The sequence below is a fragment of the Tiliqua scincoides genome, chromosome 16 (genome assembly GCF_035046505.1).
Source record: "Tiliqua scincoides isolate rTilSci1 chromosome 16, rTilSci1.hap2, whole genome shotgun sequence".
NCBI classification, from domain to species: Eukaryota; Metazoa; Chordata; class Lepidosauria; order Squamata; family Scincidae; genus Tiliqua; species Tiliqua scincoides.
This window is the reverse complement of record NC_089836.1, coordinates 205,714-232,500: the sequence shown is the minus strand read 5'-3', so window position 1 is coordinate 232,500 and position 26,787 is coordinate 205,714. Positions and strand designations below refer to the sequence as shown.

Sequence of the window (26,787 nt, the reverse complement as noted above, 5' to 3'; positions counted from 1 at the left end):
GGCGTGCTATCGCCCTCCAGACCAGAAATCTGATGGGGACCTTGAAATGAGGAAACAGATCAGGGAGGTGACAAGGAAGGACAGGGTTGTAATCATGGGGGACTTCAATTATCCTCATATTGACTGGGTCAATTTGTGTTCTGGTCACGATAAGGAAACCGGATTTCTTGACGTGCTAAATGACTGTGGCTTAGATCAGCTAGTCACGGAGCCCACCAGAGGACAGGTGACTCTGGATTTAATTTTGTGCGGTACGCAGGACCTGGTTAGAGATGTAAACGTTACTGAGCCATTGGGGAACAGTGATCATGCTGCGATCCGTTTTGACGTGCACGTTGGGGGAGGAATACCAGGCAAATCTCTAACAAAAACCCTTGACTTCCGACGGGCGGACTTCCCTCAAATGAGGAGGCTGGTTAGAAGGAGGCTGAAAGGGAGGGTAAAAAGAGTCCAGTCTCTCCAGAGTGCATGGAGGCTGCTTAAAACAACAGTAATAGAGGCCCAGCAGAGGTGTATACCGCAAAGAAAGAAGGGTTCCACTAAATCCAGGAGAGTGCCCTCATGGCTAACCAGCCAAGTTAGAGAGGCTGTGAAGGGCAAGGAAGCTTCCTTCCGTAAATGGAAGTCTTGCCCTAATGAAGAGAATAAAAAGGAACATAAACTGTGGCAAAAGAAATGTAAGAAGGTGATAGGGGAGGCCAAGCGAGACTATGAGGAACGCATGGCCAGCAACATTAAGGGGAATAATAAAAGCTTCTTCAAATATGTTAGAAGCAGGAAACCCGCCAGAGAAGCGGTTGGCCCTCTGGATGGTGAGGGAGGGAAAGGGGAGATAAAAGGAGACTTAGAGATGGCAGAGAAATTAAATGAGTTCTTTGCATCTGTCTTCACGGCAGAAGACCTCGGGCAGATACCGCTGCCCGAACGGCCCCTTCTAACCGAGGAGTTAAGTCAGATAGAGGTTAAAAGAGAAGATGTTTCAGACCTCATTGATAAATTAAAGATCAATAAGTCACCGGGCCCTGATGGCATACACCCAAGGGTTATTAAGGAATTGAAGAATGAAGTTGCAGATCTCTTGACTAAGGTATGCAACTTGTCCCTCAAAACGGCCACGGTGCCAGAAGATTGGAGGATAGCAAATGTCACGCCTATTTTTAAAAAGGGAAAGAGGGGGGACCCGGGAAACTATAGGCCGGTCAGCCTAACATCTATACCGGGTAAGATGGTGGAATGCCTCATCAAAGATAGGATCTCAAAACACATAGACGAACAGGCCTTGCTGAGGGAGAGTCAGCATGGCTTCTGTAAGGGTAAGTCTTGCCTCACAAACCTTATAGAATTCTTTGAAAAGGTCAACAGGCATGTGGATGCGGGAGAACCCGTGGACATTATATATCTGGACTTTCAGAAGGCGTTTGACACGGTCCCTCACCAAAGGTTACTGAAAAAACTCCACAGTCAGGGAATTAGAGGACAGGTCCTCTCGTGGATTGAGAACTGGTTGGAGGCCAGGAAGCAGAGAGTGGGTGTCAATGGGCAATTTTCACAATGGAGAGAGGTGAAAAGCGGTGTGCCCCAAGGATCTGTCCTGGGACCGGTGCTTTTCAACCTCTTCATAAATGACCTGGAGACAGGGTTGAGCAGTGAAGTGGCTAAGTTTGCAGATGACACCAAACTTTTCCGAGTGGTAAAGACCAGAAGTGATTGTGAGGAGCTCCAGAAGGATCTCTCCAGACTGGCAGAATGGGCAGCAAAATGGCAGATGCGCTTCAATGTCAGTAAGTGTAAAGTCATGCACATTGGGGCAAAAAATCAAAACTTCACATATAGGCTGATGGGTTCTGAGCTGTCTGTGACAGATCAGGAGAGAGATCTTGGGGTGGTGGTGGACAGGTCGATGAAAGTGTCGACCCAATGTGCGGCGGCAGTGAAGAAGGCCAATTCTATGCTTGGGATCATTAGGAAGGGTATTGAGAACAAAACGGTTAGTATTATAATGCCGTTGTACAAATCTATGGTAAGGCCACACCTGGAGTATTGTGTCCAGTTCTGGTCGCCGCATCTCAAAAAAGACATAGTGGAAATGGAAAAGGTGCAAAAGAGAGCGACTAAGATGATTACGGGGCTGGGGCACCTTCCTTATGAGGAAAGGCTACGGCGTTTGGGCCTCTTCAGCCTAGAAAAGAGACGCTTGAGGGGGGACATGATTGAGACATACAAAATTATGCAGGGGATGGACAGAGTGGATAGGGAGATGCTCTTTACACTCTCACATAATACCAGAACCAGGGGACATCCACTAAAATTGAGTGTTGGGCGGGTTAGGACAGACAAAAGAAAATATTTCTTTACTCAGCGCGTGGTCGGTCTGTGGAACTCCTTGCCACAGGATGTGGTGCTGGCGTCTAGCCTAGATGCCTTTAAAAGGGGATTGGACGAGTTTCTGGAGGAAAAATCCATTATGGGGTACAAGCCATGATGTGTATGCGCAACCTCCTGATTTTAGGAATGGGTTAAGTCAGAATGCCAGATGTAGGGGAGAGCACCAGGATGAGGTCTCTTGTTATCTGGTGTGCTCCCTGGGGCATTTGGTGGGCCGCTGTGAGATACAGGAAGCTGGACTAGATGGGCCTATGGCCTGATCCAGTGGGGCTGTTCTTATGTTCTTATGTTCTTATGAGATAAGAAATAATAGCAGTCAATGGTTCCTGCCCTCCACTTTTCTTTTTTTGCCAGGCGTCAGCAAGTTGCAACCTCTCGCTGTGTTCAAAATGGCCATTAGACCAACGCAGCCCCTTCCAAATGGCAGAGCAAGTTAAAGAACCTAAAAAGACCCATAGAGGATCAAGCCAAGGATCAACTGTTACCCTGCACATGCCCAATCTCATCTGATCTCGGAAGCTAAGCAGGGTCAGGCCTGGTTAGTACTTGGATGGGAGACCGCCTGGGAATACTGGGTGCTGTAGGCTTATACCATAGTCTTTCGAGACTGAAGGTTGCCAACCAATCCATCTATTTTAGATTGTGAGCCCTATTGGGACAGGAAGTCATTAGTTATTTGATTTTTCTTTGTAAACTGCTTTGTGAACTTTATGTTGAAAAGCGGTATATAAATACTGTTGTTAGTAATAATAAGCAGCAACTGTTACCCTGCACATCCCTGATCTTGTCTGATCTGGGAAGCTAAGCAGGGTCAGGCCTCATTAGTGCTTGGATGGGAGACGGCCTGGGAATACCGGGTGCTGTAGGCTTCTACCACGATCCCGGAAGCTAAGCAGGGTCAGGCCTGGTTAGTACTTGGATGGGAGACCGCCTGGGAATACCGGGCGCTGTAGGCTTATACCATGATCTCGGAAGCTAAGCAGGGTCAGGCCTGGTTAGTACTTGGATGGGAGACCGCCTGGGAATACCGGGTGCTGTAGGCTTACACCATGATCTCGGAAGCTAAGCAGGGTCAGGCCTGGTTAGTGCTTGGATGGGAGACGGCCTGGGAATACCGGGTGCTGTAGGCTTATACCATGATCTCGGAAGCTAAGCAGGGTCAGGCCTGGTTAGTACTTGGATGGGAGACCACCTGGGAATACTGGGTGCTGTAGGCTTATACCATGATCTCGGAAGCTAAGCAGGGTCAGGCCTGGTTAGTACTTGGATGGGAGACCGCCTGGGAATACCAGGTGCTGTAGGCTTATACCATAGTCTTTCGAGACTGAAGGTTGCCAACCACCACCACCACCAATAATAATAATAATAATAATAATAATAATAATAATAATAATAATAATAATAATAATAATAATATCTACTTGAGCATTTTACTCCCCACAATGACCAACTAGATGGTGGCATTTCTTCTCTCCTGCGCTTGCTCACTCCGTACCTGATATTCAGAGATGCCCCAAAGATGGAGAATACATTCCTAGCTCTCTTTGAGCACAATCCTATACATGTCTACTCAGAAGTAAGCCCCATCGTGTTCAATGGGGTTTACTCCCAGGAAAGTGTGTATAGGATTGCAGCCATTGCTGATAACACAGGAAGAGCCATTCTGGATCAGATCAAAGATTCATCAGAATCCTAAAACAACCACCAGAGTCTTCTGGGAAGACCACAAACCTTGGCCCCCCCACCTGTTATTCCACCGTCTGAACAGAGAGGTTCCATTTAGCTGTCATAGAGCCCAATCCTATCCAATTTTTCAGCGTCAGTGCAGTGGGGTGTGCACTGCATCACGACAGAGGCCTCCTCAAGGTAAGGGAACATTTGAACCCTTACCTTGGGGTTGCATTGCGGCTGCACCAGTGCTGGAAAGTTGGATAGGATTGGGCCCATAGATAACAGTCATTGATGGACCCCTCTGGTCCTCCATGGGAGAAGTAGCAAAGAGTCTAATCTCCTTTTACAGTTATCTCGAGCCAAGGCAATTTGAACCCATGAGGAATGGTTATGAAATTTGGATCAGAGACTCAAAGGGTAAAAAGGAGCATGGACAGAATTCAAGGCATTTGGCAAAGGAACCCCTGGAGTTTTAATGGGAAAAGTTCTGGGACTCTTTGGTTGCCCAGTTGGGAGAAAAGTGGAATATAAACTGAGGAAACAGACAAATAAAAAGAAAAAAAAGTGCATCTCTTAAGCTTTGATGAATGCAGTATCCTCACCAACCTTGGAGATATGCAGTCGCTTTCTCAGAGGTCACGGACTGCAGACTCTGCATGGCTGCTTCTGAAAGTTCTCATGGAAGAGAAGCAAACAAATGTGAGATTTCAATTGTCTTTTTCAGCCATCATCATCATCAGTATATACGAGAGCAAACATGACACCTACCAGAGGCCATCTCAGAGGAAGAAAGATTTCTACATTCTTGGGGACTACCTAGGCACACAGAAGAACAAGCATTTTAAATAATATTGATATTTTTATAATATAATATAGATTATAAAAATATTATATATTTATAATATAAAAGGAGGTCTGGTCTAGAGGGTAGAGCCTCTGTTTGCCTGAAGATAACATCCAAAGGTCGCCAGTTCGAGGCCACCGGCACCATGCGACCTTGAAGCAGCTGACAAGCTGAGCCGAGCTATTCCGCCTGCTCTGAGCGTGGGAGGATGGAGGCCAGAATGTGAAACCAGATCAGAAAGAAACATCTGAATGTTGTGGTTCTTGAAAGATAGAACCTTCTTTCAATTGTAAAAATCCCTACGGGGATTTAATTAGCCTGCCTATGTAAACCGCCTTGAATAAAGTCCGAGGAGAAATCTGAGGACCAAGAAAGGTGGTATAAAAATACCTGTATTATTATTATTATTATTATTATTATTATTATTAAATATAATATAATATAATATAATATAATATAATATAATATAATATAATATAATATAAATTGTGAGCGCTTTTCGGTCAGAGTTTTTGATTTTTCTCTGTAAACTGTTTTGTGAACTTTAGGTTGAAAAGCAGTATATATATATACTGTTAAGAAGAAGAAGCCATGAATGAATGAATGAATAAATAAACCTTTATTAGGCATAGATAGAGAAATCATAAAAGCAAACATAATTAGTCCTAATCCCATTTATCAAAAATGGAGTTAAGATACTAAATTACTAATAAAACATTTACAGTTCAACATAAAATATCAACATTTTTGACAAATTACATTAAGAAGGCTTAGAAATCACCAAAAGTAAAAATTTAGAAACTCCCTCTAGCACATCTGGTGAGCAGTCATTTAGGAGACACTTCAGTTTTGCCTCATCCGAAAGCCCATTCATTTTGCCGAGAAGTGGAGTCATGTAAGTGTGGTGGGATCTAGTGTGCCGAGGACAATAAAAAAGAATGTGTATGATTGATTCAACGTTTCCCAAATTACAAGGGCAGAGGCGTTCTTCGTATGGTATTTGCCTATATCTGCCTTCTGTGACCTTGGATGGAAACACATTGAATCTTGCCAAAGAGATTGCACGACGTTCAGAGGGGTTGATCAGAATACTCAGATAAGGAGCCATTTGCCCATACTTTAGCGGGATAGAGAAATTAAGAGGGGAGCAAATTCTAGAAGCAAGTTCAAAGAGGTTTTGTGCCTCAAAGAAGCCATGAGATGACCATGGAATACAGCAATTCAGTTAATAAAGGTAAGATCAACCATTCAAAATACCTAATTCAAGGACAGAGCATCACCCAAATGGGGGGAAGCAAAAGTTGTCCTATGAAAAAATACATGTAAAAAGCTTCAGGGCACAATCCTAACCAGGTCAACTCAGAAGTACATCCTATTTTGTTCAATGGGGCTTACTCTCAGGAAAGTGTGGTTAGAACGGCAGCCTTTGTAGCTCAGCAACTGAGAGCAGCTCATTTTTTTTTTATACCCTGCCTTTCTACCACACTCAGGGGCGCTCAAGGAGGCTTACAAAGAAGTGGTGTAGTGGTTTGGGAGGTGGACTTAGATCTGGAAGATCCAGGTTCAAATCCCCCCTCAGCCACAAAGCTTCCTGGGTGACCTTGGGCCAGTCGCTTTCTCTCAGCCTCACCTACCTCACAGGGTTGTTGTGGGACAAAAGGAGGGGAGCAGCTGTGTAAAATGTGAAAAAAAATAAATGAATAAAACCAATGCAGCCTGTGTGTGTGGAAAAGACTGGTAGCGCAACACTCACTTGTCTTCATGTGTGTTGGTACACACAACAACATGTTGTTGGCAACCTTCAGTCTTGAAAGACTCTGATATCGCGCTCTGAATGGTGGTTCTGGCACAGCATCTAGTGTGGCTGAAAAGGCCAATTCGGGAGTGACAATCCCTTCCACACTGGGAGCAAGTGCAGTCTGTCCCTGGTCTGTCTCCCTGGCTGTGGGCCTTCCTTCTTTGCCTCTTTGCCTCAGTCTGTTGGCCGAGTGTCTCTTCAAACTGGGAAAGGCCATGCTGCACAGCCTGCCTCCAAGCGGGCCGCTCAGAGGCCAGGGTTTCCCACCTGTTGAGGTCCACTCCTAAGGCCTTCAGATCCCTCTTGCAGATATCCTTGTATCGCAGCTGTGGTCTACCTGTAGGGCGCTTTCCTTGCACGAGTTCTCCATAGAGGAGATCCTTTGGGATCCGGCCATCATCCATTCTCAGGACATGACCGAGCCAAAGCAGGACAACAACATGAGACCGCCTGCATCTCGCAGTTTATAAAACCTCAACTGAGGTGGAGCAGGGAGGAGTGCAAACAGGGACAGCCCACCCATGAGGACAACTGAAGTGGCTGCCTCAGGTAGCAGAGGGAGAGGGGCTGCCCATCTCTACCTGCCTGCAAGCCTCCACTGCTCCTCCTTCTCTGGATTGGAAAAGGAAGATGGAGACAGAGAGGGAAATGTGGAAAGGAGGAGAGCACTGATCTGGGCAGCATTTGGCCCACTGACAAGTATCTGGAGGTCTTGGGCTGGGCCTTGTTGCAGATGAACCAAAGGGGCGGAAAGTTCTTTGTATCCAGGCATGAGCTTCTGGAATTTGTTGGGATTAATGACTTTTTCCTCAAATCCTCCCTGCCCAGCTGGAAACAGGAGGAGGGGAACGCAAGGTGGGGCAGAACGGAAACCACCTCCTTGCCCTGAGGCAACATCTTGGGAATGGCTCTGCACTGGAAACAGAAAGGATCTTTTGGAAGCACCCTCATCAAGCCTGCCTGCTGCCAATACAGGGGCCAATTAATAATAATAATAATAATAATAATAATAATAATAATAATAATAATAATAATAATAATAATAATAATAATAATGGATGATGGCCGGATCCCAAAGGATCTCCTCTATGGAGAACTCGTGCAAGGAAAGCGCCCTACAGGTAGACCACAGCTGCGATGCAAGGACATCTGCAAGAGGGATCTGAAGGCCTTAGGGATGGACCTCAACAAGTGGGAAACCCTGGCCTCTGAGCGGCCCGCTTGGAGGCAGGCTGTGCAGCATGGCCTTTCCCAGTTTGAAGAGACACTTTGCCAACAGTCTGAGGCTAAGAGGCAAAGAAGGAAGGCCCATAGCCAGGGAGACAGACCAGGGACAGACTGCACTTGCTCCCGGTGTGGAAGGGATTGTCACTCCCGGATTGGCCTTTTCAGCCACACTAGACGCTGTGCCAGAACCACCTTTCAGAGCGCGATACCATAGTCTTTCGAGACTGAAGGTTGCCAATACAGTAATAGTACAGGTATTTCTATACCGCCTTTCTTGGTCCTCAGATTTCTCCTTAGAAGTTATTCAAGGCAGTTTACATAGGCAGGCAATTTAAATCCCAGTAGGGATTTTGACAATTTAAAGAAGGTTTCTATCTTTCAAGAAACCACCACATTCAGGTGTTTCATTCCGATCTGCTTTCACATTCTGGCCTCCATCCTCCCACGCTCAGAGCATATGGAATAGCTCGGCTCAACTTGTCAGCTGCTTCAAGGTCGCACGGTGCCGGTGGCCTTGAACTGGCGACCTTCGGATGTTATCTTCAGGCAAATGGAGGCTCAACCCTCTAGACCAGACCTCCTGCCTCCAGCAATTGGATTCATTGCTGGACTACGTGCCATGAGACCATATTTTCTGCTCCACTGTCCAGTCAGCAAGTCAGCTCTGGGTTCCTCAATTTCCCACAGAGACCATGACAAGCATGTCAGCATGATTAGGCAAAGGGAGTGTGATAAGAGGTTTTTTTGGAAAGGAGTCCTGGTGATGCTCAGTTCTCAAATTCAAGGGAACAGAGCCCTCTACTGACCGTAAATTTCAACATCCCGGAGCTCCACTGGGACAACAAATGTACTGCATTACTCAGCCTTCTATGCAACTTGGAGAACATCTGAGTGTGTGCGAGAGTGTCTGAGGATGTGTGGATGAGAGAGGGAAGTCAGTCTAAGTCCTCCTATCCTTCTCCCTCCACAGGTAACTCAGTGCAAGAGCTGTTGACAGACCCTCAGCTGGGAGCAAGCATGGAAATATGACTTTCCTCTTATGTTTCTGGCACCAGCGATTCTACCTCCTTGTGCAGACAGCACATGACAACATGTGCTGTGTCCCTAAACTGTGGAACTCCTTGCTCCAGGATAGAGCACCTGACCCAGATAACTTGAAAAGGGGACCGGGCAGGTTGACAAAGGAAATGCCCATTAGAGGTTACAAGCCATGATGACTGGATGCGACCCAAGTTTGAGAGGTAGCCTAGCTTTGAATGCAAGATGCCAGGGAGTGGCAAGAAGACACAGGTATCATGTTGTCTTGAGTGCTCCCTGAGGTATGTGGAGGCTGGACTAGATGGACCCTTGGCTGGGTCCAGCAGGCCTCTTATGAATCGTGTTCTGAAATCGACAGCTGACCACTTGAAAGCCATTTGACCTTCACCTGCAAATTATTAAAAGTCCTGGCATTTGGCTGGCACATTCAGAAAAGAAATGATCTGTTATTTGTTTTTCATGTTATATATAAGAATATAAGAAGAACCCCACTGGATCAGGCCAAAGGCCCATCTAGTCCAGCTTCCTGTATCTCACAGTGGCCCACCAAATGCCCCAGGGAGCACACAAGACAACAAGAGACCTGCATCCTGGTGCCCTCCCTTGTCAGCTGAAGATAAGAACGTAAGGAGATCCCTGCTGGATCAGGCCGAAGGCCCATCTAGTCCAGCTTCCTGTATCTCACAGTGGCCCACCAAATGGTTCAGGGAGCACACAAGTCTAGCATTTTGTACAGAGACTGTCCTCCAGCTACAAGGAGGGTCTTCCCTGAAATTGCCCTGAGACTCTGGCATGACATCACCACAGGGAGTCAGGGCTAGTTCTTTTCAGACAATTGTCTAAAAGGATTGTAAGACTCACCTAACTATTTTGGGTGGTGCTTGGAAAGTGATTAGACTAGGTGGAAACTATCTGGACATTATTTCCTGGCTGCCAGATATTTGCAGTGTGACTTCCAGGAAACTTGTGCATGGTCAAAAACTAAAGCAAGCAACTGATAATGGAAAGTATATCAAGGGAAGCAAAACTAACCAAAGCTTGAGGGCAGATGTATTAACTGTAGAGGTCTGGTTGGAGATGTAGTGTAAGTGGTAGAGTCCTTGCTTTGCATACTTAAGGACCCTGGTTCAACCCTAGCCATCTCCCAAGTAGGGATGGGTGGAAAACTCTGGCCAGAAGCCTGGACAGCTGCTGGACAGTTGAAAACAGCTGTTCATGAACTCCAAATGAAATTTTCCCCAGGAATTTAGGAAGAGAAAAATGGAGGGGAGAGTTAGCCATTTCAGTACTTGCAAAGTAATGGGTTGGTATGTTCAATCTTAGGCCATGCTACTATGTGAAACAGTTTATCCTGAGTAGTAAGGTTCTTCTCAGCAAGGCTAAATGAAAAGCAAACACAGCAATGGCCCTAAAATGACAGACAGTGATTAACTCTCCAGTTGATTTTTTTTCTACACTTGTTGTGGCCTGCAGGTTGCCATGTATGACACTGATTTAATGAGCACTCTGTTATGCTGATGGGTTGATTCTCCACTTTCTCCACTTGAGGATTAATAGGTGAGTAATGAGCTCTCTCTCTCTCTCTCTGTGTGTGTGTGTGTGTGTGTGTGTGTGTGTGTGTGTGTGAATGCCTTTAAGTACCTTAAATATCTGGATATTCCACATTTTGCACTTTGCATTCTGCAAATTCTAGCAGAAATATGAGATGAAGATTTATGGGGCATTTTTAATAGTGCTGAATTGACTCAGCAACACGATTCTGTCTCGAGAGCCTTGTTAATTCTAATGGATAGCCAGTCCATTTTTAGAGGTTCATTTCTCTGAGCTTGACAACATATCTTGGCCACAAACTTTGTGCTCTTATTAGAGGTGCTGACCAAGGATGTGGTTGTGAGCCCTAAATAGATTCCAATAACTTGCTTTTTTTATATGCAGTTAAGAGGACTATAGCCAAAATTAAATTGTGAGGAAGGCTGTAGCTGGCTTTCCTAACTCAGTGGGGATTGCCATATTTCTAGGGGGGCCTTCAAGGAAATGAATTGAACACCAGAGATTTCCTTAGAACCACCATGAGCAGGGAAGATGGGGCTGTAGCTCACATTACTTATTTTGATGGTCCAGTGGCCTGATTCAGTCTAAATCAGTGGTTCTCTCACTGTGGGTCGAGATGAACTGGCGGGTCGTGACCTGATTTTTGGCGGGTCGCCAAAGGGTGATGGAAAGATCAGATGGAAAGATCAGATTGCTTCAAGCCCTGAGGCTCTTCAAAAATACTGTACTGCTAAGATACTGATTCAAAGATACTGTAGCTGCTAACTATCCTGCAAAAAGCTCAGCTCCTGCAGTTTGCAAGCATGTGTTAATAGAGGGAGATTACTGATTGAGGTTCTTTTTCTGGTTATTATTACTTTTAAATAAATAAATAAAATATAATTTCTTTCTAGATCTCATTTTTTAAAGTCTGGTAAACCTCGTTGGGTCCTGATAGCGTGCTGTTTAAAAAATTGGGTCCCAGAGCTAAAAGGTTTGGAAACCACTGGTCTAAGCCAGGGGTGCCCAAACCCCAGCCCTGGGGCCACATGCGACCCTTGAGGCTTCTCAATGCGGCCCTCAGGGAGCCCCCAGTCTCCAATGAGCCTCTAGCCCTCTGGAGATTTGTTGGAGCCCGCACTGGCCCGATGCAACTGCTCTCCACGTGAGGGCAACAGTTTGACCTCTTGCGTGAGCTGTGGGATGACGGCTCCCTCCACTGCTTGCTGTTTCATGTCTGTGATGCAGCAGAGGCAGTAAAGGAAAGGCCAGCCTTGCTTTGTGAAAGGCCTTTAGCTATTGCAAGACCTTCATTCATTCATATAAGTTCATCTTTAATATATTCATTTATGTAAACTTATGTAAATTTATTCAAATTTAAAATGTAAATTAATTCTTTTTTTCCCCCGGGCCTCTGACACAGTGTCAGAGAGATGATGTTGTCCTCCTATTAAAAACTTTAGACACCCCTGGTCTAAGCCATTGGTAGCTCTACCGGATCAAAGACCAAGTTATCTGAAGGCCCACCTTTCACAGAGGAACCTGCCCAAGCCTGGAGACCATTTGCAGAGGCCCTGCGTGCTGGCTCACTTTTAACAGACCAAAGGGTCTTCTAACCCAGCATCATGAGTCCAATGGGGTCCAGTTACAGTAGATGTTCTCAGGGAGCCCCACAAATATGGTTCCCCTGCGATTACATTCAGAAGTAGACTTTTTCTGAACATGGAGATTCCTTCCATTTATTCAACTTGGTTAAATAATATGTTTCAAGCTGTAAATGGAGGCATATTTAGTGCCTGTTATATATGCTCCTCTATACTGGTATTTATTGGCATACTAAATCTGCAGGGAACATATAACCACCGTTTCTAGTAGCCATGGATACCCATGGATGACCCACATCTTGTGGCAACAGGTTCCACAGGTGAAGGATGTGCTGTGAAATCCGTGACCCACAAGACAAAGTGGAACTCAAGGTTCCTTCCAAGGTGAAATATCTGAGCATCTTCAAGGGAAGTGTCAAATGAGTTTTGACAAGACAGGTGATGTTTCCATGGCATGAATATGTACAGTTAGGCCTAGTAGCATGTAGAGCCTGAACCAAACTAAACTAGTAACAGAGAAGTGGCTTGCAGTTCTTAGCTGCAAGGATGTGAGTAACAACAGCCAATGGAATTAACAACTCAATGGGAGGTAATAATGTAGCACCTTTGCAGACAGAAAGGTGCCCATCAAGGATGGAATGCAGCTGTGGACCTCCAGTGGGGAGGGGAGAGCTGAGAGGACTAGCATCCAGCCCCACTTCAGGAAGATTCTGTCCCCAAGAGTTCTGATTGGGCAGTTTAAATGAGTACAGAGTCACCTCAGTCCTGTTAACCTGAGAAGTATAAGAACAAAGCCGAAGGGGGTCTTTTTGGTGGAAAAGGTTGTGGGTGCAACATCCTGCAGGCAGAGAGCCTGGTCCACCTGGGCCATGTGGCCTGATAGGTAACCTGGAGCTGAAATATCTACAAAAGAAAGTTGATCCAGGTGAGAGTTAGGGAATAATAGAGTTAGCCAGTTAGCTTTGTTATTTTAATGCTGATATGTTTCCTAGAAGTTTTATGCCTCTAGCATTTGCTGCCTTTTGTAACTTTATGTAACCCTATGTACTTAATCAAGTAAAAAATCCTTTTACTAAGTTGTTTCATTGTCTGTTGGGGACAAAGTTTCAGAATCCTGCCTAGCCGTTCAGCAAGCTACCAAATACTCATTGAGGACTAGTAACTTGAGGACTGAGGCTTTACTTAAAGAAAGTGCTCAGTGCCTGCAAGGGATAGAATTAAGCCTAGAGGGTCTCAGTGCCCCTGGACTGAGACACTGGCACATACAGGGTGGTGGCAGTACTACCGAACAGGGGTCCTTAAGGGCTCTAGGGTTCGAGAACCAAGAACTCGGAGCACCCCAAAACCCTGGGAGTGTATGACATTCCAGCGGGGGTTTCTGCGCCTCTGTTGTCATAAACAAGTATTTTGGTTCCTTATTTACAAAACTGAAGATATTGTGACCTTGTTTAAAGGTCCACTGTGAAGTTCAAACACAGTGCATACTCAGTATGAGTTGAGTAGCCCTCATCTGAAATGCTTGGAACCAGAAGTGTTTGCTAACTGTCCTGCAAAGAGCTCCTGTGGTTTGCAACCTTCTGTAAATATAGGGAAATAAATATTGGAGCATCTTTTTCTGGTTATTCTTACATATAAGTTATAAAAATATTATTTCTTTCTAGTTTTTTTTAAGTCTCCTAAACCTAGGTGAGTTGCGAAAGAGTATAATTTTAAAAAGTGGGTCCCAGTGCTATAGAGTTTGGGAACCACTGGTACCAAACCAGTCATTGTTTGTTTCGATAAGGTTCTCTATGGAGAAGGACAGTAGCTGCTCAGGGTTCACCATGGGCTCAATTATGGCATCTCCAGATAGGATTGGGAAAGGACCTATCTAGCCCTTGAAAAGCTCTGCTGATCACTGGAAACAGCTCTGATCTAGAAATCATTCAAACTACAAATACTCTGTTATGAGTTATGGGATCTTACCGCATTTCTCTGTGGTCCACTTCTGGTTTCTCTGGTGTCCATCACACTGAGCAGTGGATCCCTTAAAGAGAAGAAAAACGAAGGGTTAAAATGTGCGATCACACATAAATTTTATTGCTCACTGAATTCATTCCTCAACTTGGAGTTACACTAGCAAAATCTGAGGATCTGAGAGACCTAGAGGTAATTAGGAAGCCTGCCTCTCACTGGTATTCTCACCCACCATAGCGTCATGCAACCCCAAGTATCAGGGGAAGGGATTGGGCTCTGAGTGTTATTATTGGTGGGGGGGACGGGACGGAACCTGAACTCTTTTCCCCCACAGGAGGGCAAAATGGAGAGGGTGACAGCATTAAAAACTGGTTAGGAACTTGCTGTCCTGAGCTCCTTGGGGAAAGGATGAGATAGAGAGGTGGATATTCTCGTTATATTCTTTTTGTGCCTGTTTTGTAATTCTTTAAATAATAAGGGTGCATTTTAGCACCCACTGTTTTTAACCTTTTTCTACACGATTTTACCCCCTTTTTGCTTCAGATAGATGGACATTTTCCAAAACTAGGTTCAATGCATATTCCAGCATTGCTTTATGCAGATGATGCAGTGCTAGTTTCCTGTACACCTATTTGGACTTAAGCGACTTTTAAATAGAACTTCTGACTATCTGAAATGTAACAAACTCGAATTGAACTCTCAGAAAACCAAAGTTATGGTCTTTTCAAAATCATGGAGCCTAGGCACTTGGTCTATTGGAGGCACTTGGTCTATTCAAAAGCTTTAAATATCTTGGAATTTACTTCCACTACAATCTTTGCTGGGGTACTCATCAAAAATTGGCTACCAACTTGGCCCGTGTCACTTTGCAGAGCACCAATCGATTCTTTTTTAGTCAGGGCAATCGTTATATACCAGCAGCTCTCAAGGTATTTAATGCCAAGGTATCGGCACAGCTCCTGTACGGGTGCCCTATCCGGATTAGTGCTATAAATCACACCCTTGAGAGTATCCAAGCTAAATTTTTGAGGGCTATCCTGGGTTTACCTAAATCTGTATCATACTCTGCATTATGTTTGGAGACCGGACAATCGCTCTTAGTATCAAGAGCATGGCTTTTAACCATACGCTATTGGCTCCAATTACATTATAACGTGAAACTAGGAAGTCTCCTATCCAGAATGCTACCTGAGTCTGGCTTTTCTAAATGGTATAGCCAAATTAAATCGAAAATCGAATCAATTGGTTTTTCATTGGGTTTTTTTAATTTCTATCCATTCCCTGGAGTTTATCAAAGGGTAAAGCAAAGAATGCTAGACATTGAGGCACAAAACCTCTTTGAACTTGCTTCTAGAATTTGCTCCCCTCTTAATTTCTCTATCCCGCTAAAGTATGGGCAAATGGCTCCTTATCTGAGTATTCTGATCAACCCCTCTGAACGTCGTGCAATCTCTTTGGCAAGATTCAATGTGTTTCCATCCAAGGTCACAGAAGGCAGATATAGGCAAATACCATACAAAGAACGCCTCTGCCCTTGTAATTTGGGAAACGTTGAATCAATCATACACATTCTTTTTTATTGTCCTCGGCACACTAGATCCCGCCACACTTACAAGACTCCACTTCTCGGCAAAATGAATGGGCTTTCGGATGAGGCAAAACTGAAGTGTCTCCTAAATGACTGCTCACCAGATGTGCTAGAGGGAGTTTCTAAATTTTTACTTTTAGCAATTTCTAAACCTTCTTAATGTAATTTGTCGAAAATGTTGATATTTTATGTTGAACTGTAAATGTTTTATTAGTAATTTAGTATCTTAACTCCGTTTTTGATAAACGGGATTAGGACTAATTATGTTTGCTTTCATGATTTCTCTATCTATGCCTAATAAAGGTTCATTCATTCATTCATTCATTCATTCATTCATTCATTCAAATAATAAGAAAATAATAAAACACAATGCACTTCTCTAACTTTTTTTAAAGCATTAAATATATGAGAGTAAAGAGAGACTGAAGTTGCAGTCCTATACACACTTACCTGGGAGTAAATCCAAAGAAATTTAATGGGGCTCACTTTTGAGCAGACATGCCTAGGCCAGGGTTATAAGAGGGTGTCTGTTACATGTCTCCTCAGAAGTAAGTCACATTCTGTTCTGTGGAGCTTATTAAGAAGTTTGTATTGGATGCATTAGTTTTATTTTATTTGTTAAACAATTTTTACCCCTCTGTTCCAAAAATGGCTCCAGGTGGCATTTGGAAAAGTGTATCTCAAACACTAGTGGGACCCACTAGGTGGGTCGTGAGCCAATTACAGGTGGGTCCCCATTCATTTCAATATTTTATTTTTAATACTAGACTTGATGCTACCATGGTAGATAACTGCATTTGGAGAAATGTTGCAGCTCTATATAGGCTATGATGTATATGCTTTTAACAATGATAGTCAATGGGGCTTTCTCCTGGGTAAGTGTGGGTAGGATTGCAGCCTAGGATTTTTAAAAATTTTCCTGCTTGATGATGTCACTTACAGTCATGACATCACTCCAGTGGGACCCCGAGAGATTCTTATTCTAAAAAGTGGGTCCTGATGATGAATGTGTGAGAACCACTGGTTTGGAGTCCAACATACTGCAGAAGCAATCAATGGACTTACCCCTGCTAATTGGGTAAGTGGCACTTTTTCAAGTGGGTGCTCCTCTTTTTAGCAGGGGGAGAGTAACTGGCCCACCTCACCCCAGCAGTGTCTTTTCTAGTGGCTGTCTGCTGGTGTTCTTTTAGATTGTGAGCCCTTTTGGGACAGGGAGCCATTTAGTTATTTGATTTTTCTCTGTAAACCGCTTTGTGAACTTTTAGTTGAAAAGCGGTATATAAATACTGTTAATTGTTATTGGCAACCTTCAGTCTCGAAAGACTATGGTATTGCGCTCTAAAAGGTGGTTCTGGCACAATTAAATACTGTTAATAATTAATAATAATAATAACTTCCTGCCCAAACCCTTAATTTTCTTTTGCAAAGTGAACCCCTCTAAATATGGGGCAAACTGGAAAGCTCTCCCAAAAATGCCCTTTTGCCTCGTCTGGCTGCAGCCAGTCCCCTGCATGCACAAGCCTAGGAATGTCTACTTGGAAGTAAGTCCTACTGTGCCCAATGACCTTACTCCCAGGAAAGTGTGTAAAGGATTGTCTTAAGAAGCTAGAGCATGGGGAAAAGGCATCCGTCTTTCATTGGAGCCAGTCTGGCAGTTTGTAGAGACATCCTCTGCAAACCCACTCTGACTCATGAACCTCAGACAGGGTGTCGGGTACCAGTGAGCCCGCTCCATAGACAGTGCATCCCTGTCCTGAAGATTGATGGAGAAACTCTTTCCAAAGAATGCTACCAGCCTCAATTGAAAGGGAAATGACCCTGGTTGCCCCCTGCTTGATTTGCTGATGTTTTGCTGGACCTGGGCTGCCAGACCCCTGGCTTCCTGCCAGGAAGCTGACTGGGTGGTGATGCAGAGTTTCAAATTAAACAGCCCCTTCCCAGGAAACCAGAGGTCTGTGTCAAACACAACCTTTCCATTCTGCACGTACAAGCGGGCAGAAGGAAAGCAGGAATCAAATAGAAAAGGCCAGAAACCAATTAATTTAAGGACACGTAAATTTGAATTTAAAGGACATTTCAACTGAAAAGGAAAAACATGCCTAAAACATGCAACAGCTGCTGCACGTACAGGGCACGGTGTGGATCGGGCCCTGGGGGCTGGGGCAGTGGGAAGCAGGGGGCAAATCCCCGGGCCCTGTTTGCACAGAGGGCCCTGGCCAAGGTTGCTGCCCCTGGAAGGACACGGGGGCAGCTTCAGCCCCCTCCCCTCTGCTGAGCCCTTGCAATGCTTGCACCTGAACCCCAGGGAGCGGAAGCGACCCCCAGGGTGCCAGGAACCCCAAAGTCCTTCAGGCTTCACGCTGCAAAGGCCGGTTTTGTTTACCATAAAAGGAGGAAGCCTGCAAGGGAAGTGCCATTTTGCACCTGCGCTCTGCAGATGCCCCACCTGCCTCTGGTGCCCTGCTCTGGGGGGGGGAGAACCAACCTCGCCCCCTACCCCAGCCAGGTGGCAGCAGTGCTCAGAGCTGCCCCTGCAGCACCTGCCTGGAAGTCCTGGCCACTCCAAGCAGGAAGGACCTCTCCGAGCGCGCTCAGTTGGCACCGAGGGCCTGGCAAGCTCTGGGCAGCTTGAGGGTGTGTGTGTGTGAGGTGCAGGATTCTTGCTGGCTGCCCTCAGCCTGGCAAGCAAGCTGGTGGCCCCCTGAGGAAGCTGAGGTGGGGGGAGGCTGCCAGAGGAGCCCCTGCCAAGGCCGGGCAACGGAGCCCCCTGCAAAGCCTGCCCCAGACCAGGCCTCGGTGGCTGGACCAGAAGAGAGGCCCCTCAGAGGGGAACCCCCACCTGAGGGCCTTGACTTGCCACCTGGCCATTTACATGTCCTTAAATCCGTTGGTTTCCCGCCTTTTCTGTTTGATTTTCTGCCCACCTGCAGCACAGAATGGAAACTTTTTTTTGGCACAGATCTCTGCTTTTCCTTGTCTATTTTGATGCTCTGCATCACCACCCAATGAGCTTCGTGGGAGGAAGCCGGGGGTCTGGCAGCTAGCAACTCCCCCCCGCCCCCCAGGCAAAAAAGAGGTGCTTTGGGTCAGCACTACAGGCCCCTCTCTGGGGTTGCTCGTGAGGGGAAGGTGCGTTAAGAACATAAGAAGAGCCCCACTGGATCAGGCCACAGGCCCATCTAGTCCAGCTTCCTGTATCTCTCAGCGGCCCACCAAATGCCCCAGGGAGCACACAAGGCAACAAGAGACCTGCATCCTGGTGCCCTCCCTTGCACCAGGTGACATGCATGGGGGTGCAGTTTGAATGCCCCTTAAGAGCATAAGAATAGACCCACTGGATCAGGCCATAGGCCCATCTAGTCCAGCTTCCTGTATCTCTCAGCGGCCCACCAAATGCCCCAGGGAGCACACAAGGGAACAAGAGACCTGCATCCTGATGCACCAGGTGACATGCATGGGGGGTGCAGTTTGAATGCTCCTTTAAGAACATAAGAACAGCCCCACTGGATCAGGCCATAGGCCCATCTAGTCCAGCTTCCTGTATCTCACAGCGGCCCACCAAATGCCCCAGGGGGCACACAAGGCAACAAGAGACCTCATTCTGGAGGCACCCAGGTCACTCAGGGATGAAAGCAGCCGCTGGAGAAGGCAGCGTTTGGTGGGTGAAGAAAGGAGTTTGGAGAGACTGACTCCACGCAGAGGAGCTTGGAGGAGAGAGAGCTGAGCTGATGGATTAATGGCCTGAACTTGCTGGCTGACCAGTGGACAGGCAGGCGAATGGACTTCCGAGGACTGCTGGAACAGAGGCGGCCGGTTGCCACACTCAAGACCTGCTGAGGACCAAGGTGTTGATGGGATGGCTGGAGAAGCTGCTGGCAGGAGGAGGGGGGAGAGAAGGAGGACCTCATCAAGTTGAACAGGTGAGCTACCCTGGTGGTGGGGTCCAGCTGTGCTTAGGAACACAGCGGAGCTAATTAGCTTAAAGTCAGCATAAGATCTCTAAGGGCACAAGCCTCAGAAGTAAGCCCTATTTTGTTCAATGGGGCTTACTCTCAGGAAAGTGTGGTTAGGACCGCAGCCTAAGATTCTACAGACCTCAGCTGTGAAGGTCCCTTCACTGGGGCCTTGCACAGAATGCTTCCCAATGGGCCCTGCAGCTCCTAAGGTTGGCCCTGGGTGACTTGTGCCCATTTTATCTCCTGGGAACACTGAGGCCAGATCAAAGGGGCTCTGCTCTGGGTATAGTTCTGTTGTGGACAGAATCCCTGTGGGGTAGGGCATTTCATTAACACTCCTCTCACATGGCAGGCATGCTGGTCGGACCCAGGGAAGCTGCTCCATGGGAAGGCCTTGGCTTGGCTTCAGTGCCCTCTCCTCCACCTGGGCTCAAACCCCTCCTGATGCCAATGACAGCTGAGATGCCTGCTCCAACTGCTGCTGTGCCACGGACCAGAAGGGGCCCCCAGAGCTCCAGGAACAGGTAAGTCTAACGTGCATCTTTTAACAATTCTGCTTCTCGTATTATCTGTGTTTAGGGGTCCTCCCAAAGTCATGTATCAAATGTCCTTGTTGCCTCCTTGGTGGCTCTATCAAACAGCTGACCTGTGTTGAAATAGAATTGCTGCTCAATCCTATGCAGGCCTACTCAGAAGTAAGTCCCTTTGAATTCCATGAGACTTACTCCCAGGTAAAGTGTGTATAGGATAAAGTGTACATACTGATATATATTTGATGCGTGTGTGCCTCGCCTCCTTTACAGGGTTGTTGTAGTGATGAAATGGGATAATTCACGCCCCCCCCCCACTATGTGTGAGACACTTGGAAAGGGTACCCAGATGCAAAGGGGGACAGAGTGTCTCTATCTTTAGGCATTGTATATAAGAGGGAATTTTAGCAGGTGCAGCTCAGCATGGAAGGGTTTTATCTAGTTTAATTGTTATATAAGTCCATATATTATATGCCATACATTAACTAAATATATTATTGGCAACCTTCAGTCTCGAAAGACTATGGTATCGCGCTCTGAATATGGTATCGCGCTCTGAATATGGTATCGCGCTCTGAATTAACTAAATAACTAACTAAATAAATGGAAGGGTTTAAAAGGTAGGGTATGTGGTAACCCTACCTGTGAAACAAGTGTGGGATATAAATGTGAGCACGATCATTGCATCATCTAGTTCAGTGTTCTTCAAACTTATTATTATTATTATTATTACTTGGGGTTGGGATGCCAATGGGGTCGCAGCAACTTATGGGAATAGAAAAGGTTGAGAACCACTGGACTAGACCAGCACCAGGTCAAGGGGGAGGCAACTCGTGTACCCCTCCAGGTACCAGGGGATCGTGTCCCAGTCCTGCTGAGGTTATCAGCAATTGTGCTAAAATAGCACCACCAGCAATCGGGTTGTGACCCACAGATGGGTCCCGACCCACAGTTAGGGGCTTTTTGGTATTCTCTAGAAGGGCCAGCAAGATTCCTCTTCTAGATAGAGTGCCTCTGACAGAAACAATCAGAGATTTTTGGTTTGTTAACACTGGCAGATCAATCAGACGGGGAAATTCCTCTCCTTACCAGTAAACAACTGGAGGCAGCAATGCGGGTGGGAGGTCTTTCAGATATCACTGTGGCACGCATGTGGTTCTTGACTGGCTACATGCCACCCTCATGTCAGTACATGAGGGTGGCATGTTGTCAGTCAGGAACAAAATGTGGGCGCAGACCAGAAGCAGCCCACATTTTGGGGGGGGAGTCAACCAGTCATCAACTGCATAGTTGCATAGCAGTGGCTGAGAAATCTCCATCCACCTCCTCCACTGGATTTCTTAAAAAAACAGGAATTTATCTTTCCTTCCCTTTACAAATATAGTAAAAATAGAGTGTGTGTGTGTGTGTGTGTGTCAGATGCTCAGTTCAAAAAGTGGCAGCCCTTGATATAGTTCATTGACCTTACCAAGAGGTAGGTTCCGTGTGCTACGGTACGAGACATATCTGTAACCTGGGAATATTCAGAGCTGAACCTCAGCCTTTGCTCAGCATAAACTGCCACACAGGCAAAGGAATATTGGCTCTGTGGTTGTGTGCCACGAAATTAAATTGGGAAATGGGTTTTCTCTTCTGGCTTCTAAGGGAGCAATTTTAGAAGTGGGTGGGGAAATCAAAATGCTTGTATTAGATGGGACTGATACTTAATTGAAAACAGAGTAGGGAGGGAGAGGTGGGGCGACGCATTCTTGAAGCCATTTCTCAAGAAAATGACATGCTTTAATGCAGCCATTTTCAACCACTGCGCCATGGCACATTGGTGTGCCGCGAATGGTCCACAGGTGTGCTGTGAGAATTTGGGAGAGGGTCATTTATTAGTAGGGCCATTAGGAGATGAGAGTCTCCCGTTGGCAGCACATGTGCCTTGTCAATTGTCAAAATACTGATGGTGTGCCTTGATCGCTTTAGTGCTTTGCCAGTGCGCCTTGAGCTGAAAAAGGTTGAAAATCACTGTATTGTATCACGTTCATCTCCTAACAAAGAAGTATAAATCTCTTTTTTCAGTCCAATGTGTCTGCCATGCAAACACATCTGACACAATAGCAATAAATGTGGATTAATTGGTTGGTTGGCAACCTTCAGTCTCGGAAGACTATGGTAGAAGCCTACAGCACCCGGTATTCCCAGGCGATCTCCCATCCAAGTACTAACCAGGCCTGACCCTGCTTAGCTTCCAAGATCATGGTATAAGCCTACAGCACCCGGTATTCCCAGGCGGTCTCCCATCCAAGAACTAACCAGGCCTGACCCTGCTTAGCTTCCGAGATCATGGTATAAGCCTACAGCACCCGGTACTCCCAGGCGGTCTCCCATCCAAGTACTAACCAGGCCTGACCCTGCTTAGCTTCCAAGATCATGGTATAAGCCTACAGCACCTGGTATTCCCAGGAGGTCTCCCATCCAAGTACTAACCAGGCCTGACCCTGCTTAGCTTCCAAGATCATGGTATAAGCCTACAGCACCTGGTATTCCCAGGAGGTCTCCCATCCAAGTACTAACCAGGCCTGACCCTGCTTAGCTTCCCAGATCAGACAAGACTGAGCATGTGCAGGGTAGCAGTTGCACAGATGCTTCCTGCTGAATGCAGGTGCCCCCAAAGCAGTGATCATCCCTTGTTCCTGATATACCCCAGCATCTCTGCGTGCTTTACATAGGGCTTGTCAGAGGAATGGCGACTTATTGAAAGAATATCGCAAACAAGTTCATCTTCTGGCTTACTCCGAGTGTCTTTCCCTCCTTGCTGATTCATTTCAACCAGCTGTCCACATCTGGGGGGAAAAAAAGCTTTCCCTCCCAAGAGTGGTCTGTCCAGCTGGGCCCGCAGCCCAATCCTGTTTCTGCTCATGTATTAAGCACTGGTTTTCTCCACCCCCCCTCCCCCATGTATAACTTGAAATTCTCACTGCATGGTTTACAGTGCGGATTATTCATTTGTGATGCATTTTTGAACAGGTAAACGGCAGCTGTTGTGGTTTGTCTTTCATAAAATCGTTTCATTTAAAAAAAAAGAAATTAAGGTCTGAATGCCTTCCAAGCAGTGTCTTGAATACCACTGAAGGTGCTTCATCACTGAGGCTGGCCATTAAGTACAGTCAATTATTTTTATGTTGGGATTAGGTTCTCGGAAAACCCCCTGGTTTATGGAAACCGCTTGTACTGCATCATCGATTCTGTGGGGAAAATGAGGTTAGATTCCTGGAGAGGTTGCTATACACTCTATGAAGCCACAAAGCTGCTGGGGGACTTTTTGATTACTCAAAAGCCTTCATGAAGTCTTTTGACTTTTGACATATATGGGATAATTGTTTGGAATTATTTGGAATGGCTGTGCATTTGCTTCCTATCCACATGGTTACAAATGGTTTCCTTTTTGATAATGGGCCTACTACTTAGGATAGAAATGGTCCTAAGAAACTTAGAATAGAAACTTAGGATAGAAGGGCTTAATCAGAGCAATAAAAAAAGCACCTTAATGAGGATTTATGCTCCCTTTTTCAGCTCAAGGCCTTAGGGATGGACCTCAACAAGTGGGAAACCCTGGCCTCTGAGCGGCCCGCTTGGAGGCAGGCTGTGCAGCATGGCCTTTCCCAGTTTGAAGAGACACTTTGCCAACAGTCTGAGGCTAAGAGGCAAAGAAGGAAGGCCCATAGCCAGGGAGACAGACCAGGGACAGACTGCACTTGCTCCCGGTGTGGAAGGGATTGTCACTCCCGGATTGGCCTTTTCAGCCACACTAGACGCTGTGCCAGAACCACCTTTCAGAGCGCGATACCATAGTCTTTCGAGACTGAAGGTTGCCAATACAATATGCTCCCTTCGGATTGACAGGAATCTCCAGTGCTCCATAAGGAGCCTTGGCTGGGGCTGTGCAGTAGGAAGTAAGACAGCCACAGATCCTCCTGTCTGTTCGCTCTGTGATTCAGTCTCCCGTTCCCTTACCCCACGGAGAACCACTGAGAACATGTGTAGACTTGCAGAGGCTTGTTAGGCAGTGATAACTGCCCCATGGGCCTCTCAGAGTGGGCACAAATGGGCATGAAGAGACTGAAGGTGGCAACAAAGGGTAGCATTTATGTTGCCAACAGATAAGCAAACCACAGGAACTGAGTTGGTTGATAACAAGGATTGACTGTAGAGGCAAAATGGCACAGATATGGGAAGGTCTCCCACTTGGGGCTCTTACACAATCCTATGCTTATCTACTTAGAAGTAAATCCCATTATCTTCAATGGGCCTTACTCCCTGGAAAGTGTGCATAGGATTGCAAGCCTTCATTGTATATAAAGAGGAGTATGATATAAATATAGTAGGCTCGGGACCAGCCCATCCATGATGTGAACAGTGTGGCTTACATAGCGCAACAGGTGGTGGGGGTCAGCAGACTTGGGGTTCCCCTTAACCCCAGCTCTTGTTCCCCCTCCCTCCAGCCGGCTGTGGACAGAGCTGCAGTGATCCACTTGCTGAAAGTGAATGGGAATGGGATACCCATCCGTCGCCTTTCTGCTTCCTTGTGTGCTCCCAGAGGGTGCGTCATTTTTTGGTCCAGGCGACAATATTTGTTTCCCTCCTTGCACTTCCTTAAAATAAAACAAAGTGTAGGACATGCTGGGAACCATTTAATTTTTTTTAAGTATGCTTGAGAGGAGGATGGTATGCTGTCTGTTTATATATATTAATTTTGGCTCTCTGGTAGAACACATGGTTGACCTAACTTGTAACCAAATCTTCATTTTGAGATGTGTGTGGTCTGTGGAACTCCTTGCCACAGGATGTGATGATGGCATCTGGCCTGGACACCTTTAAAAGGGGATTGGACAAGTTTCTGGAGGAAAAATCCATTACGGGTTACAAGCCATGGTGTGTATATGCAGCCTCCTGATTTTAGAAATGAGCTATGTCAGAATGCCAGATGCAAGGGAGGGCACCAGGTCTCTTGTTATCTAGTGTGCTCCCTAGGGCATTTGGTGGGGCTGCTGTGAGATACAGGAAGCTGGACTAGATGGGCCTATGGCCTGATCCAGTGGGGCTGTTCTTATGCAACCTCCTGATTTTAGAAATGGGCTATGTCAGAATGCCAGATGCAAGGGAGGGCACCAGGATGAGGTTATCTGGTGTGCTCCCTGGGGCATTTGGTGGGGCCACTGTGAGATACAGGAAGCTGGACTAGAAGGGCCTATGGCCAGGTTCAGTGGGGCTGCTCTTACGTTCTTATGCTCCCTGGGGCATTTGGTGGGCCGCTGTGAGATACAGGAAGCTGGACTAGATGGGCCTATGGCCTGTTCTTACGTCCTTATCTGGGGTGTTTACATCCCTTTTGTCTTCAGGGAGGAGCCATAATTTGGTGGTAGACCAAATGCAATGGACACAGAAGATCTCTGCTTCAGTCAGTCTCTGATGGGTAGAGGTGTTTGGTTCCTGAACACAATGGGCTGAGTAAAATAAACAACACTGTTTTCAACCACCTCTGCAGATGGGAACTCCGGCCGGGGGCTGGCTGGAAGGACCCCTCTCTGAAACTGCAGAGCTGTTTCTGGTTAGTGTAACCAGTACTGACCCCAGATGGACTTGGAACTGACACAGGACAAAGCAGCTTTTTCTGGTCAGTGGGAGAGCAGTTGATGTGCTTGCAGGAGGTCCTTGGGAGTATCTCAAGGTAGAATTTGGAGAGGTCCCTGCCTGAGATTTTGGGGACTTGCTGGATGTCCGTTGAGACAATATGGGGCGAGATGCACCAAGAGACAATAAGGGGGAGCTTCCCTCTCCTAAGCTGTTCTACAGCAGCTGCAGTTTCTGTACAGGAATTGAAGGAAGAGGTGCCTGGTGGCTTAGCAAGGGGGGGGGAGGGGCTGTCCTTGTGCTGTGACTCATTTTTTCTGTGGCTGCAAAAGTTGAGAACAGCCACAGAAGAAGTACATTAAAGTTGCTGTGTGTGGAGACGGGGTGGGACTGAGGGACATTTCCTACTCTTCAAACCCATCTTGCCTCTTTTAGCCCTAAGTATCGTCTTGCACACATCCTCAGTAGTTTGACTGCATACAAGTCTCCATCTTACACACAGTCTATGCATTTTTATTATGGGGTGTTTGCATGCATTCTCGTATAATTAACAGCGCAATCCTATACATGTTTGCTTGGAAGCAAATCTCCTTTTTTTTCTCCCCATGGGAGCTTATTCCCAGGTGTTTAGGATTGCAGCACAGCCCAATCCTGTCCACACTTACCTGGGAGTAAGCTCTATTGACTATGATTGGACTTACTTCTTAGTAGATAGCATGGATAGCATTGGGCTTTTAGTTTTCTATGCTATCCCGAGGGTCTAGACCAGTGATCTTCAACTCAAGGCGCACTGGCAAGGCACTAAAATGGTCAAGGCACACCATCAGCTCTTTGATAATTGACAAGGCACACCGTGCTGTCATTGGGGGCTCACACCCCCAAATGGTTCTATTGATAAATGACCCTCTCCCAAAATCCCGTGGCACACCTGGGGACCATTCGTGACACACCAGTGTGCCACGGCACAGTGGTTGAAAATGGCTGGTCGAGACCCCTCCCCCCTCTCAAACACATACACACACCCAGGCCTAAGTTACATCAGCC

At 46.4% G+C, this 26,787-nt stretch overlaps 1 protein-coding gene and 1 pseudogene across 1 annotated transcript in view; one reads left to right on the top strand and one right to left on the bottom strand.

Moving 5' to 3' along the window:
- TNFSF8 (TNF superfamily member 8) overlaps positions 1-26,787 on the bottom strand; it is a 34,723-nt gene that overhangs the window by 6,454 nt on the left and 1,482 nt on the right. Inside the window, exons 2-4 of the mRNA XM_066610904.1 lie at positions 14,083-14,123; positions 9,882-9,893; positions 4,663-4,706 (exon numbers count right to left, since the gene is read on the bottom strand). Coding sequence (XP_066467001.1) covers positions 4,663-4,706; positions 9,882-9,893; positions 14,083-14,123 — 97 coding nt within the window. The remainder of the gene's footprint in view (positions 1-4,662; positions 4,707-9,881; positions 9,894-14,082; positions 14,124-26,787) is intronic.
- On the top strand, positions 2,852-2,972 carry LOC136635814 (5S ribosomal RNA; annotated as a pseudogene).